The sequence below is a fragment of the Chrysochloris asiatica genome, unplaced genomic scaffold, assembly GCF_000296735.1.
Source record: "Chrysochloris asiatica unplaced genomic scaffold, ChrAsi1.0 scaffold00152, whole genome shotgun sequence".
NCBI classification, from domain to species: Eukaryota; Metazoa; Chordata; class Mammalia; order Afrosoricida; family Chrysochloridae; genus Chrysochloris; species Chrysochloris asiatica.
The window spans coordinates 2,014,814-2,028,883 of record NW_006408670.1 but is presented as its reverse complement, the minus strand read 5'-3'; the positions used below and the strand labels follow the sequence as shown (position 1 = coordinate 2,028,883).

The 14,070-nt window shown below is 38.8% G+C and overlaps 1 protein-coding gene across 1 annotated transcript in view; it reads left to right on the top strand.

Annotated features, from left to right (window-relative positions):
• MSN (moesin) overlaps positions 1 to 14,070 on the top strand; it is a 153,466-nt gene that overhangs the window by 80,890 nt on the left and 58,506 nt on the right. Inside the window, exon 2 of the mRNA XM_006870794.1 lies at positions 13,542 to 13,625. Within this exon, the coding sequence (XP_006870856.1) occupies positions 13,542 to 13,625 (84 nt within the window). The remainder of the gene's footprint in view (positions 1 to 13,541; positions 13,626 to 14,070) is intronic.

Genomic DNA, 14,070 nt, shown 5'->3' with positions numbered 1-14,070 from the left:
ATTAACAAAGAATCCCCCCACCCCCCTTTAGTATGAGTTATTTTTCTTAGTCTTTAACAGTAGTGGTCCTATGCAGTATTTCTCTTTTTGTGTCTGACTAATTTCACTCAACATAATGTCACTAGGTAGGTTTTTAAATTAAAATCTTGAGAACTAGCAAAGCTTTGATGAGGATTAAGAGTCAGAAAAGCCTTTCAGTAGTGAAGGAATTTCCCAAACAATTCCTTGGCACCAGCTGGACTCCTGTCTACAAGCTGCTCCACCATATCCACTCACCAGTTACCTCATTGGACTTTCACCTATTCTTGGATTGTCCTTTTAACTATTTTTGAAAGAGAACCTGCTGCCTCACTGGCCATTGCAGGTATTTTTAAAGGATAATATAACAAAAACTGCCAGTGTTTAAGGATGCATCCAAGGAGATAATTAGCCATGGATAAACTGCCTCAGCTTCTCCTTTTTCTTGTAGGATCCTAATAATTCTTTATAGTGCACAGTATTCACTGCAAGTCTCTTATTAATAATTTGAGCCTCTACTCCAATGATAACAGCTGTTATTACAAAAAATGTTCAAAATCTGGGTGCAAAATACAGCAACTCCTGCTGAGGCGTCCCCTGTTAGATTTGTCAGAATGCTCATCTCACTAATGAATTTCATCTTCTAAACTGTCAGCTTAATGTCCCTACTCTATCACTGATTCTAAAAGACTAGTAAAATTACTTAAAGTTCTAGAAACTATCTCAAAGTTTCTTTTAAACTTATATTTATTTCTCTAGAACTTTATTTGGAAGACACTGCTAAATTTGCCCTTAGTCTATTTTTAAACTTTAATTTCTTTATAAGTTATAAGTTTAACAAGGAGAAATGAGGCATTTAAACATTTTTAAGAAAAACATAGACATTGAAACTAAGAACGCAAGAAGCAAAACAGTTTCTACTACATCTCTCTCTTGGTCTGTCTTAAACTATATTCTCTTAATTTTCCTGGAAGAAAACCACAAAACTAGAATAACAAAAGCAATACATCAAACAATAACAATACCAACACTTACACAGTGAACGCTCTAACAAAGTAAGAAGTGGTTTATGGGGAAGGAGACAGAGCAGCTTTCTTCTAACAAAGCAAGAAACTAAACCAGTAGCAATACAGACATGAAGACCTGTTAAAATGAAAGCATTTTATTTATTCTCTTATAAAGGTGGCTGTGAGTCAGAACCAATTCAATGGCACTTATCAACAACAATGTTAAAATAGTTTAACCCATAAGCACACACATAGAAAAAAATTAAAATATGTTTCAAAATATTCTTGATTCAGTACCATCTAGAGACAAAAATCATACTTTTCTGAATGTTACTTTGTGGCTGTTAAATGCCTTTGTGTCAGTTTCCAAGGCACAACTGGTGAGTTTGAACCACCAACCTTCAAACTGACTTTGAAGTCCAGTGCTTATCCTTAGAAGACCTCTTTGTATGTCAATCAGAGTAAATGATTTTTCTACAGAGCACTCTTTAGGTGAATATTATGTAAATCCCATGGAAAGAAACCAAGAACCATGCTTCTAGTGTGGCACTATAGGATAATTACTAGACCGCAAGGTCCATTTAAACCAGTTCAAACTCACTAGCCACTCCTTGGAAACCCTATATAGGGTCATCATGAGTTGGAACTGATTTGACAGTGCTTAACAACAACAACATGCTTATTCACCACTCGCTGATCAGCAGATGGAGGTTTCCCATGCCTCAGCAAGTTGGACTCTGTTGGGACTATCCATGGAGAGGCTTGAAAGATCTGCCACATTTCCCAACCCTGCTGTGGGGCCGCTGTACTTCAGGCAGCCACTAGGTTGATTCAGGGAAGCCAACATGGTGGCTCGTGATGCCTGTATTTAAGAAAAGCCAATTACTCAGAGACAGGGGTATGGTGAAGTGTGTGGTGCTGTGGGATAATGGGTTTGAGTCACAAGATGGTTGGTTCAAATTCACCAGCTGCTCCTTGGAAACCCTACGCACATGAGTCAGGACTGACTTCAGGGCACTTAGCAACAATAACAACAACAACAACAGTATGATAAAACTAGCAAGGTTTAATGTATAACAGATATGCAAGAGGCAGAGGGACTATGAGCTCTTGGAAGAATGCTTTCCCAAAGAGAAAGGGAAAAGAGAATTTACAGTGATTTGGGGCATATTGTGGATGTCCTAGGACTTTGAGAAACTTACTCGTTCTTATCTCAAGTTGTGTTGATCCCCCCAAGGAACTATGTTGTTATTAAGTGCTGCCGAGTAGATTCCGACCCATAGCAACCCTGTATAGGGTTTCCAAGGAGCAGCTGGTAAGCTTGAACCACCAATCTTGCAGTTCAAAAGACTTTGTAGTCTGACACATTAGCCCACAGCACCACACCAGGACTCCTGGGGTAGGTGTTAAATACTGATTAACCTAAATAAAGAAAAGTACAGACCAAGGTAAACACTAATGACCTCTCTTCTTATAACATGGGATCACTTCAGCCAGTTGCAGCTTCAGCAACATGTCCAAAGTATGAGAGACGAAATCACACCATCCTTGATTCTTAGGATCATTTTGGCTATACTTCTAGAATGACAGATTTGTTTGTACTTCTGTCAGGTATTTCCAATATTTTTTGTCAACACTATAATTCAAATACACCAATTCTTCTCAGGTCTTCCCTATTCATTTTCCAATTTTACATGTATATGAGGAGATTGTCCTCAAAGTGACATCTTGGTTCTTTAACATTTTAAAGAGGTCTCTTGCAGCAGTTTCTTGACTGCTGCTTCCAGGAGCAATGATTATGGATCCACATACAGTGAAGTCTTGTGACAACTTCAGTCTTTTCATCATGTACTATTACGTTATTTATTGGTCCAGTATTGAGAAATTTGGTTTTCTTTACATTGAGGTGCATGCAGTCAATACTGAAGGTTGTAGTTTTGATCTTCATCAGTAAGTATTTCAAGTCCTCTTCACTTCCAGCAAAGAATTTTGTTAATGAGTCGTCCTTTAATCCTGATATCACATTCTTCTTCATATAATCTAGTTTATAGAATTATTTGCTCAGTATACAGATTGAATAAGTATGGTGAAAGGATACAGACCTGGCACACACTTGTCCTGATTCTGTACCCTTGTCTTCTCAAACTTCCCTTTGAAATTTTCTTTTCAGTTCTTTTACATCCTCATTTCTTCCTTTCCACTTAGCATCTCTAGGCTGGAGAGCATGTCTGAGTCTCTTCTGGCATCTATTTTGGTCCTTTCTTTCTTTCCTCTCATTTTAATGACCTTTCCCTGAGGTGGAAGGTGCCTGAATTTTTGTCAGATTAATTTCCCACCTGGTGTGTTGCTGAAGGATAAGCACTGGACTACAAGGTCTGTTTGAATCACAAGGTCAGTGGTTCAAACTCACCAGCCTCTCCTCAGAAACCTTATATAGAGTTGCTATGAGTAGGAAGTAACTCGACTGCACTTAGCAACAATAATAGCACACAGATGGAATCCTAGCTTGGTGCTGTAGTAAAGTACTGGACCACATGGTCAGCAGTTAAAACCCACCAGCTGCTGCTCAGAAACCCTATACAAGGTCATTATGTGTTGGGACCAACTTGACAGCACTTGATGACAACAACACACAGTTGTTGTTTGTTTTTTTCAAATAAGTTGAGTGTTACTGATACTTGTTTACTAGGTCCAGTCAGCATGATGTCATCAATGTAATGGACTATGCAATGTCTAGTGGCAGGGAAAAATGATCAAAATTCTCTGAGGGCTAAATTATGACATAGTGCTGAACAATTGATGTACCCTTTAGGTAGGACATTGAAAATGTTGTTAGTCTTGGCAGCTGACAGTAAGCTGGAATTCATCAAAATGCAATGATCATATCAACAGCTGCATATCAGGTACCAGGAGATATATTAATTTGCTCATGCAATGAAACAATATCTGGAATAGCAGCTGCAATTGGAGTGACCATCTGGTTAAGTTTATGATAATCCCACTATCATTCTCCAAAATCTATCTGGTTTTTTTTTGCATAGGGCAGTTAAGCAAGTTAAATGAGGATGTTGTAGGAATCACCACCCTTGCGTCCTTCAAATCCTTAATTGTTGCACTATCTCTGCATTGCCTCTATGAATGTGGTATTGCTTTTGGTTTTATTATTTTCCTATGTTGCAGTAGTTCTAATGGCTTCTATTTGGCTTTTCCTACCATAATAGCCCTTATTCCACATTTCAGGTATCCAATATGGTGGTTCTGACAGTTGTTGACTATGTCTATTCTTTTTCCCTCAACTTTTTATTGTAAGTTGAATGAAGATTTACAGAGCAGATCATCAGTTTTACATTCAATAAGTCATATATTGTGTCATGCAACAATTAACAGTATTTATTATTTAGCTCTATTCATTTTAACTACTGCATTACTCCATGATTCTCCTACTACTACCTTCTTCTTTCCTCTGCTAACCTCCATCTTGTTGCATACTGTGTACCCTGTCACCCATGTGAACATGATTACCTCTAGCCTCCCCTGACCCACTGTAACCATCATAGATTGTTTCTTTTATCAAGAAATCTTTTTAAAAAACTTTTTGAAACATTTGTGTCATACAATATTTGCCCTTTTGTAATTGTGTAATTTCACTCAACATACTGTCCTCCACGTTCAACCATGTTGTGAGGTGTTTCACAAATTCATTATTCCTCAGTGTTTTATAGTATTCCATTGTGTATATGTACCAAAGTTAACCATTCTTTTGTTGATGGGCTTTTAGGCTGTCTCCATCTTTTTGATATGTCTTTTGGAGACAGCGTATTGAAGGATATAGTTTTCATATCCATTCTGCTCTTTATGTTCTTGACTGGGACATTTAATCCATTAAAATTCAGTGTAATTATCAGTAAGTATGAATTGATGGTTGTCATTCTTCTGTGTGTGTTGGATACTCTGTTCCACATTTTCTATGCTAAGTTCATTTTGTTTGTGGGGTTTCTTTTAATTTTTGTTATGTTAATGTTTGCTAATATCTTTCTGGTTTCTTTTTTCTTTTCATTTTGATGTGCAGGTATATTATTTTTCTTTGAAGTTATCATGTAGTTTATTCCTGCTTAAAACAATCTGCTTTATATACAAATCTACTTGACTTCCTTGCCATTTTTAAGTTCTGTATCTACAATATTATCTCTTCTTGTTTTATAGTTGACTTCATTATACATTAATGTTTCTGGTTCCCTAAGTTATATGCCATGGAGTCGGTTCTCACTCATAGCGACCCTGTACAGGGTTTCTGAGGCCGTAAATCTTTACAGGAGCAGAAAGCTTCATCTTTCTCCCGCAGAACAGCTGGTAGTTTTGAATTGCTGGTCTTGTGGTTTGCAGCCCAATTCATAACCATTACGCTACCAGAACTCCTTTTCAATCTTATAGGTTTGTTTTACTTTAAATATTTCTACATATGGATTGAGTTCTGGGTGGTGGTGTTGTCATGCATGGTAATCTCCCGTGGTTGTCTATTGTTGTTGGTTCTCAGTCCAAAGAACACACTCTAGCATTTTTTGTAAAATTCATTTGATTATTACAAATTCCTTTAATTTCTGTTTATCAGGAAATGTCTTCATTTCACCATTGTATTTGAGGGAAAGCTTTGCTGGGTATATGATTCTTGGTTGGCAATTTTTATTTTCTTTCCGAGTTTTGTATATATCATCCCATTGCTTTCTTGCCTGAATGGTTTCTGCTGGAAATCAGAGCTTAATCTTATTGTTTTTCTTTTGTAGATTACTTTTTTTTTTCCTGAGCTGTTTTCAAAATTCTTTCCTTGTCTTTGATTTTGGGAAGTTTGATTATGTTTTGTTGATTTCATTTTGGGGTCTATCCTGCTTGTGGTTTATTAACCTTCTTGTATGTTTATCTTCTCTTTCATGATGTTAGGGAACTTTTCTGCTAACAACTCTTTGAAAATTTTCTTGTGCTTGTCTCTTCCTGTTCTGGAATTCTAATCAGTTGTAAGTTGTTCCTCTTCAAGGTGTCCCACATAGCTCTTAGGCTTTCTTCAGATTTTTTCAGTCTTTTTTTCTCATTGTTCTTCTAGCATCAAGTTCTCTAATTCGGCCTTCCATTGCTTTAAATATTCTCCTGTGCCCTTTCAATTTATTGTCCATTTCTGAAATCTTAGTATTAACCTTCTGGATTTCTAATTGCAGGTTTTGTTTCAAAATTTGCATATGTTTTGTCTATTTGCTCTTGTAGTGTTTTCCTGAATTCTTCTAAAAGTTTTTTTTCTGTATTCTCCTAGCTTTCCTGGATCTTTCTTTCAATCCCATGAACATACCAAAATATCATTCTTTTGAATTATTTTTCAGTTAGTTCCATTACCCTTTTTTCCTCAGAATTGTTTTCTATTTTTGCATCTTGGTCATTTGTTTGAGCCATTCACTTTTCCTTCTTCATGGGAGCTAAGATAGTCTGATTTCTCTGACATTGTGGATTGTCATATTTGTTGTTGGGCCAGAAGTAGAGAAATCTCTGGTAGACTCCTGCATTCAAGGAGCTTGCAAACTGGTTGTAGAAGGGATGTGACAAACGTAGTCCCAGGCCCTAGATTGAGTTCCTATCGCCCTTGGTGTTTTCTATGTTCAGAACACTCAATCTAAAAGTAGTTTTTGGCGCCCATGATGGAACTGGTTTCAGTGTCCGTTAAGATGACGGGGAAGGTGGGGACAGGGTGACTGGTTAAATGCTTGTATAGTGGCCCTGTGGGTTTTGTAGGCCTGGTGCTAAGCCCACGTGTATCCAGGCACCAAAGCGGCACACCAAAGATGTGCAGCTGGTCCCCAACTCACCCTAGTGTGACTTCCAACATGTGGCTCTGAACTCCTGGAAATCGTGAGGGATGGAGCTGGCCACACCTCTGGTCACCAGGGGAACATAGGGAAAAAGAAGAAGTCCCACATTTCCAGTTGCCTGTGTGAATCTACACTGCCAGACCTTCCTCCCCCTCCCCCTGCTAAAGCTGCTCACAAGATGGTCAAGCCACCTCTGGCCAGCTGTTCACCAGTCATTCTCCCTCTGTTGCTGTTCCTGCTAGGCCTCTCTTCCCAGCAAGCATTCTATCCACCTATCTACCATTTCTTCTAAAGTTCAGGGTGCCAAAATTTTCATCTGTGGCTGTTTTATTTTGTTTCTCGTATCTTTGTTATAGAGGGTCCGTGTAGTGTGTCTACCCAGTCTGAATATGTCTTTTCTTATTATTCATTCTGGAACTGGGGAAATCATTATAGGATGAGTTCTGTGACCCACTGAACCCACAGTGAGATGGACCATAACTAAGACTCCATTAATAACTTGACTTACATACACCTCCACTCTGAATTTGGCCACAGTGATATTTTGTGTCTCTTGGAATCAGTGTCAGTTCAAAACCATGGTCCTGTCTAATTATTTACTTTTCCCCAATGAACAGTGTATCTTGTAAAATTCTGTAGATCCCTTTGGAGAAGGCTGTGAGAAATACTCACAGTATGAATTTCTGACAGCGCCATGGGGTCCTTCCTCTAGGGGAATTAGTTTCCCCTTTATTCAAAGGGTTGTGTGTCTGTAAATTGGCTCATGTCTGAGAATTAATTAAGAGGCTATGACTCTCTATTCTGGTGATTCAAATTAGGCTGTCATTCACTTGACATAGAATTTTTCTGCTTTTTTAGATCAATTAAATATTTAGTTTATCATCTATATCACTCCTAGGGACACCCTGCCCAAGTAGCTAACACCATTAGTGCACACAATTCAGATTATTCTGATTCCTACTTAGATTCTGATATCCATTAAGGTAACTATACCCACCTTCTCTTTGTAGATTAAATGCTGCCACTTAGCCCCTGCTACCACAGGGTCCAGTCAGCCCCATTGTAATTAGGTGTCTTAATTCAATTAGATCAGTTCCCTTTGTTGAATCTGGTTTACATTAGATAACAATCATTGCAGTTTTCAAGGAGGATAGGTCTCCCTTCACAGATTTCTTCTTCACTGTTTTAAAGGTGTGTCCTCTGAGATCCATGTGTGGGTTTATGGGTCTACCCTGCTTAATCTACTCTAACATGTCAAACTACAGAATATCAAGGCAGGTCTGGTACTTCAACTTGATGTATTATAGGCCACCATGCAATCCATGCTTCAGAGAACCAATCAAATAAACAGCTAGACTCTCTCTTAACCTTTCTACCTGAAACACTGCATAAAGAATCTGGGCTTAGTGGGCCCATATCACTAAACTTAGACTGATCCAACTTTATATTCCTTGCCCCATTATCCTATACTCTTAATAGTCATCTCCACACATATTCTCTAGGTTTCTACTTATACATATTAGAAAAATCAAACTTTTTTTTTTTTTTTTTTTTTGGAGTGTAGTGTAGTGTAGTTCTACCTGGGTCACAACCACAAGGCCAGTAGCTCAAACTCACCGGCTTCTCTGTGGGACAAAGATGCAGCTTTCTGCTCATTTACAGTTTCAGAAATCCTATGAGGCAGAACTGACTCTATGGCACACAGCAGTAGTAGAAGCAATAATTGGTGGAGGTGTTTCCTAGGAACATTCAGCAGTATCTTACAAGATATCTGCCTTAGGCACCATCCCTGTAATCACAGTTGGGTTAATCCCATCAAGTTGAGACAAAGCTGATAATGGTTTTACTTATAATGGATCAGCAGACAAAAATGGAGTAATCTCTGCAGATGGGAAGGTTGTGCTGTTGGTAAAAGTGCTTCAACAGAAATTAGGGATCCAACGTCCTCAGCTTCCTGATTATCTACCCATATATCCCTATCCTAAGTTTCAGGATGCCCTTACTTCCCAGTCAGTGCCCTCACTTTCACATCAGACACTTCTATATTAGGAATTCAGTTTGCATTGTAATTCTGCCACTTTTACCTTAAGAGTGGTTTTGGCAATATCAGCTCTGTTATCACAAGACATAAGACTTTTTTTCAGGGCAGAAGTAGAAACTTTGTGTTGCTTGAGTTGTAACTCCAAAATCCTGAGCTTGTCTCCTTGCTTTACCACTTGGACTATTTTCAGGTTGTTGTTAAATGCCACTGATTCGATACAGGCTCATAGTGCCCCTATGTACAAAGAACAAAACACTGCCCCATCCTGGGCCAATCTCACAATCATTGCTAAACCTGAGCCTGTTGCTGCTGAAACTGTGCTAATCCATCTCATTGAGTTCTTCCTCTTTTTCTCTGACCCTCCACTTTACTAAGCATGATATCCTTCTTCAGGGACTGATCCCTCATAATAATATGTCTGAATTAGGAGAGGTGAAGTCTGGCCATCCTGGCTTCTAAGGAGCACTCTGTCTGTACTTCTTCCAACATAGATTGGTTTGCTCTTTTTGCAGTCTGTGGTACTTTTAGTATTCTCCACCAACACCATAACTCAAATACATAATTTCTTCTGCTGTCTTCTCTATTCACTGTCCAACTTTCACATGCATATAAGGTTATTGAAAATACCATGGCTTGGATCAGGCACACCTTAGTTCTCAAATTGACATCTTTTCTCTTGAACTCTTTGAAGAGGTCTTGTGCAGCAGATTTGCCCAATGCAATACATCGTTTGATTCTTGACTGCTGCTTCCATGAGTGCTGATGGTTGATCTGAGCAAATGAAGTCTTTGACAACTTCAGTCTTTCCCCCATTTATATGGATGTTGTTTATTGGTCCAGTGGTAAGGATTTTTGTTTTTGTTTTTTTACATTGACATACAACCCATACTGAATGCTGTGGTCTCTCTTAAAATACTTCATCAGTTAAGTATTTTAAGTCCTGTTCACTTTCAGCAAGCAAGGTTGTATCATTTGCATATTGAAGATTGTTGGTGAGTCTTCCTGCAATCCTGATGCTATGTTTTTCTTCATATAATCCAGCTTCTCAGATTATTTGCTCAGCAAACAGACTAAATAAGTATAGTGAAAGAATACAACCCTGGCACACACTTTTCCTAATTTTAAACCATTCAGTGTTCCCTTGTTCTGTTCACACAACTGCCCTTTGGTCTATGTACAGGTTTCTTATGAGCACAATTAAGTGTTCTGGAATACTTATTCTCTGCAATGTTGTCCATAGCTTGTCATGATCCACACAATCGAAAGCTTTTGCATAGTCAATAAAGCACAGGTAGACATCTTTCTGGTATTCTCTGCTTTCAGCCAAGATCCATCTGACGTCAGCCATGATATCCCATGTTCCACGTCCTCTCCTGAATCCAGCTTGAACTTCTGGAAGTTCTCTGTCTGTGTATGGTTGCAGCCATTTTTGTATTATCTTTAATAAAACGTTACTCCCATGGGATTTCAATGATATTGTCCATGCTTATGTGTTCCACTTAATTTCAGACAATTTCCACTTTTACTAGATTCATACTTTGTATATTCCATGTTCTAATTATTAATTCATGTTTATAGCTGCTTCTCTTCAAATGAAGGTCCTGAAGGCTTTACTCCATTCTCGTCATGATGGTCAACCTTACTTTGAGGAGGCAGCTCTTCCCCTGTTGTATTTCGAGAGCCTTCCAACATGAGGGACTCATCTTCTGGCACTATATCTCACAATATTCTGGTTCTCTTCATCATGTTTCAATATTCAATTTTCTGGTGCTGATACCGTTCTACTGCTATTCATAAGGTTTTCAATGTCTAAACGTTCAGAAGTAGTCCTCTCTCCTTCTTTCTATTCTGTCTTCATCTGGAACCTCAGCTGAAACCTATCCACCATGGATGATCCTACTGGTTATTTAAAATATCAGTGGCATAGCTTCCAGAATCATAGCAATGTCTAAGCCACCACACTATGACAAATTGACAGATGAGTGGTGGTTATTGTCAGTAGTGCCAACAATCAGCTTCTCTGTACTTCTATACTCCTCATCCTGACAAAATTGTAGAAAAGTATCAAACATACAATCACTCAGAGTCTGACTTGTCACTAATACTTGATCTATGCTGTTATTGTTAAGTACTTTTGAGTTGGTTCCAACCCATAGCAACCCTGTATAGGGTTTTCAAGGAGCAGCTGATGAGTTTGAACTACCAACCTCGTGGTTCTAACTGACCTTGTGGCCCAGTGCTTATTTGATCTATAGTAGGTGATATTTTACATATTATTTGATCTATAGTAGGTGATATTTTACATATTAACATTGCCATCTTATACTATGGATTACGGCACCCTCTTTACTAATACAAGTATAGTTATCAGTGTCATTAAGAGAACCAATTTAGAAAAGTCATTTTATGATTCCGTTTCTCTGAAACCACTTCCTGTACTAAATGTCTTAGTCTTGGTTCTCTAAAGAAGAAAGATTAGTGAAGCTCACATATATCTCTGTGTATGAAAAAAGGTTTATATCAAGAAAATGGCTCACACAGTCATGTTGTTGTTAAGTACTGTCGAGTTGGTTCCAACTCATAGTGACTCTTATAGGGTTTCCAAGGAGTGGCTGGTGAGTTTGAACTGCTCACCTTTAAATTCAAACTGACCTTGAGATCGATTGCTTATACTATGGTGCCATGCCAAGACTTATCACACAGTCATAGAGGTGGATAAGTACCAAGTGTGCGGATTAGATTTCAGGCTAGAGGCTTCTGACTCATGTAGCTTCAGGGTTGATAAACCAAGATTGAGGGGTCAGATGGCAGATAGGTAAGCAGGTCTGGCACATAAGAAAGCAATGTGTTGACAACTCCCAGGATTCGCAGATAATAGAACAGACTACTAGCTCAAGTCCAAAGAACTGGAGGTTGGAGGAGGAGCCAGATGCAAGAACCAGACCCAACAGAGAGTAAGGAAGTTTTCTTGAGTGTCTAATATATTGGAAGTCAGCTACACCCGTGAAGAAACATCCTTTCAATTGATTGCTCATAGCAGACCTCATTATAGAGTTAATTGCGTTATATTAGATCTCATTGTGGGGATAACTACATCTCACCTATCACACCACTGAGGATCCTGGCCCAGTCAAGTTGGCAAAAAAACTTAACTATTATAGTGGGGAACAAACATGAAGGAAAAGTAGTTAGAAAATATGCTACTGGTGATAAACCAACCAACCAAACAAACAAACAAAAAACACTGAAAATCACAGGATGTGTTGTTGTTGTCAAGTACCTTTTAGTCAGTTCCAACTTACAGCAACCCTGTACAGGGATTCTGAGGAGCGGTTGGTGGGATTGAACTACCAACCTTGCAGTCCAAACCAACCTTGCAGTCCAGTGCATTAACTTGTGGCACCATAAAGGCCTATTCATTGGAATGCCATATTTTCAGCAACATAAATGCCAACTAGGCATGTGGACCTTACTAAATGAATACAGAGGATCACCGAATGTATGTTGAATGTGATGATAGAGAAACTCAATATTAATTAGTCAGAACAAAGTCAGGGACTGATTGTCGAACAAGTCTACAAGAGTCAAAGTACAATCTGATTATTTCCTTAATTTAGAAACCATTTCAAAAATAGATTTGATACATTTAACATGACTGAAAACCTGTATGCTGTGCATGTTTGTCTGTATGCCCTGCTATTTTTGTCTGGGCCTCTCCCTGTCTCTTTGTTTCTTTGCTAACTAACTCCTTTGTCCTGTCCACACCCACCTCTACTGAGGCCTCCTTCCTCTTCTGTAACTATAGAAGTCAATACAACATAAATACAGGAAGTATTAACAATGCAAGGAAGTATATAGAACCACAAATATCAGTACTTTAATGATCCTTGGAGCGTATGTAGTCTCATTGATCACCTACACCCCCACCCCCACCCCCCACCCCCGTTCTAGCCTTTGCATAGATGAGGAGAACTAAGGCCCAGGAAGGGGGCAGGATATAGTCAAAGTTGTACCTGAGCCAATGATAGTACTAGGTACCCAGTGTTCTTTATCCTGTGTAAATTGCCTCTGCAAAGACAAGTGTTGTGGATAATCCAGACTGTGCATTAGAGGGAATGCTGCTGTGGGCTGAACATGGGTGGTGAAGGAGAAGTCTTCCTAGAAGTACATTTAACACTTGTTTTCTCTTGGAAGTAGGATGATTTTCATTCATTTGTTTGCCCCTTGTTAAACATTGCTCTATGGTTGTTTTAAGGAGCACTGGTAGCATAGTGCGTCTCTCATTGAGCTGCTAACCAAAAGATCAGCAGCTAGAATCTACCAGATGCTCCGTGGGAGAAAGATGAGGCTTTCTACTCCCTTAAAGATTTACAGCCTATGAAACACTATACAGGGTCACTATGAGTCGGAACCGACTAGATGGCATACAACAAATTTTATGTTTTTAATAAAATGGTATTTTATGTTGTTGTCTGTTTCTATATTCCTCTTTCTTTTCCAAATATTTACCAAAATTTATCAAGGTCTTAACATTCTAGTTCCCTTTTCTGTAGTTGAACAGAGCTGTTTGTGCTCTGCTAAGCACAGAGCAAGATAACTAACTCATTTCCTTTGATCTCACCCTAGATCAATGTGCGTGTGACCACCATGGATGCAGAACTGGAGTTTGCCATCCAGCCCAACACCACCGGCAAGCAACTGTTTGACCAGGTAAGGGAGAGACTTCTGCTCCTTAACCTCCTCCCCTTCTCCCATTAGCTCCCACCACATTGCCAACTTGCTTTCTGCCTCTTGCTGGGGCATCTCTTCTTCTGCTCACTTCTCCAAGATGAGTTGAAACAAAGCTGACACCAGCCTTAATCGGAATGGAGGAAAAGTTCAACTTTGGCAACTTTTACCTTGGATGGCCCCAAGTAATTCTATCTTTTTTTTTTTTTAATTAAATGTTTTTATTTTGCATTGAGTGAAAGTTTACAGAGCACATCATCAGCTTCATAGTCAACCATTCATATAGCTTGTTTCATTACATTGATTATTATCCCCTCCATATATCATCGGTTTACAGTGTTTCTCTCTATGCTCTTTAGCTTTTTTTTTTTTTTGGATGGGGGGGGACTTGCCTTTTTGGAATTTACAGTCTCGGCTTTTAGGGAAG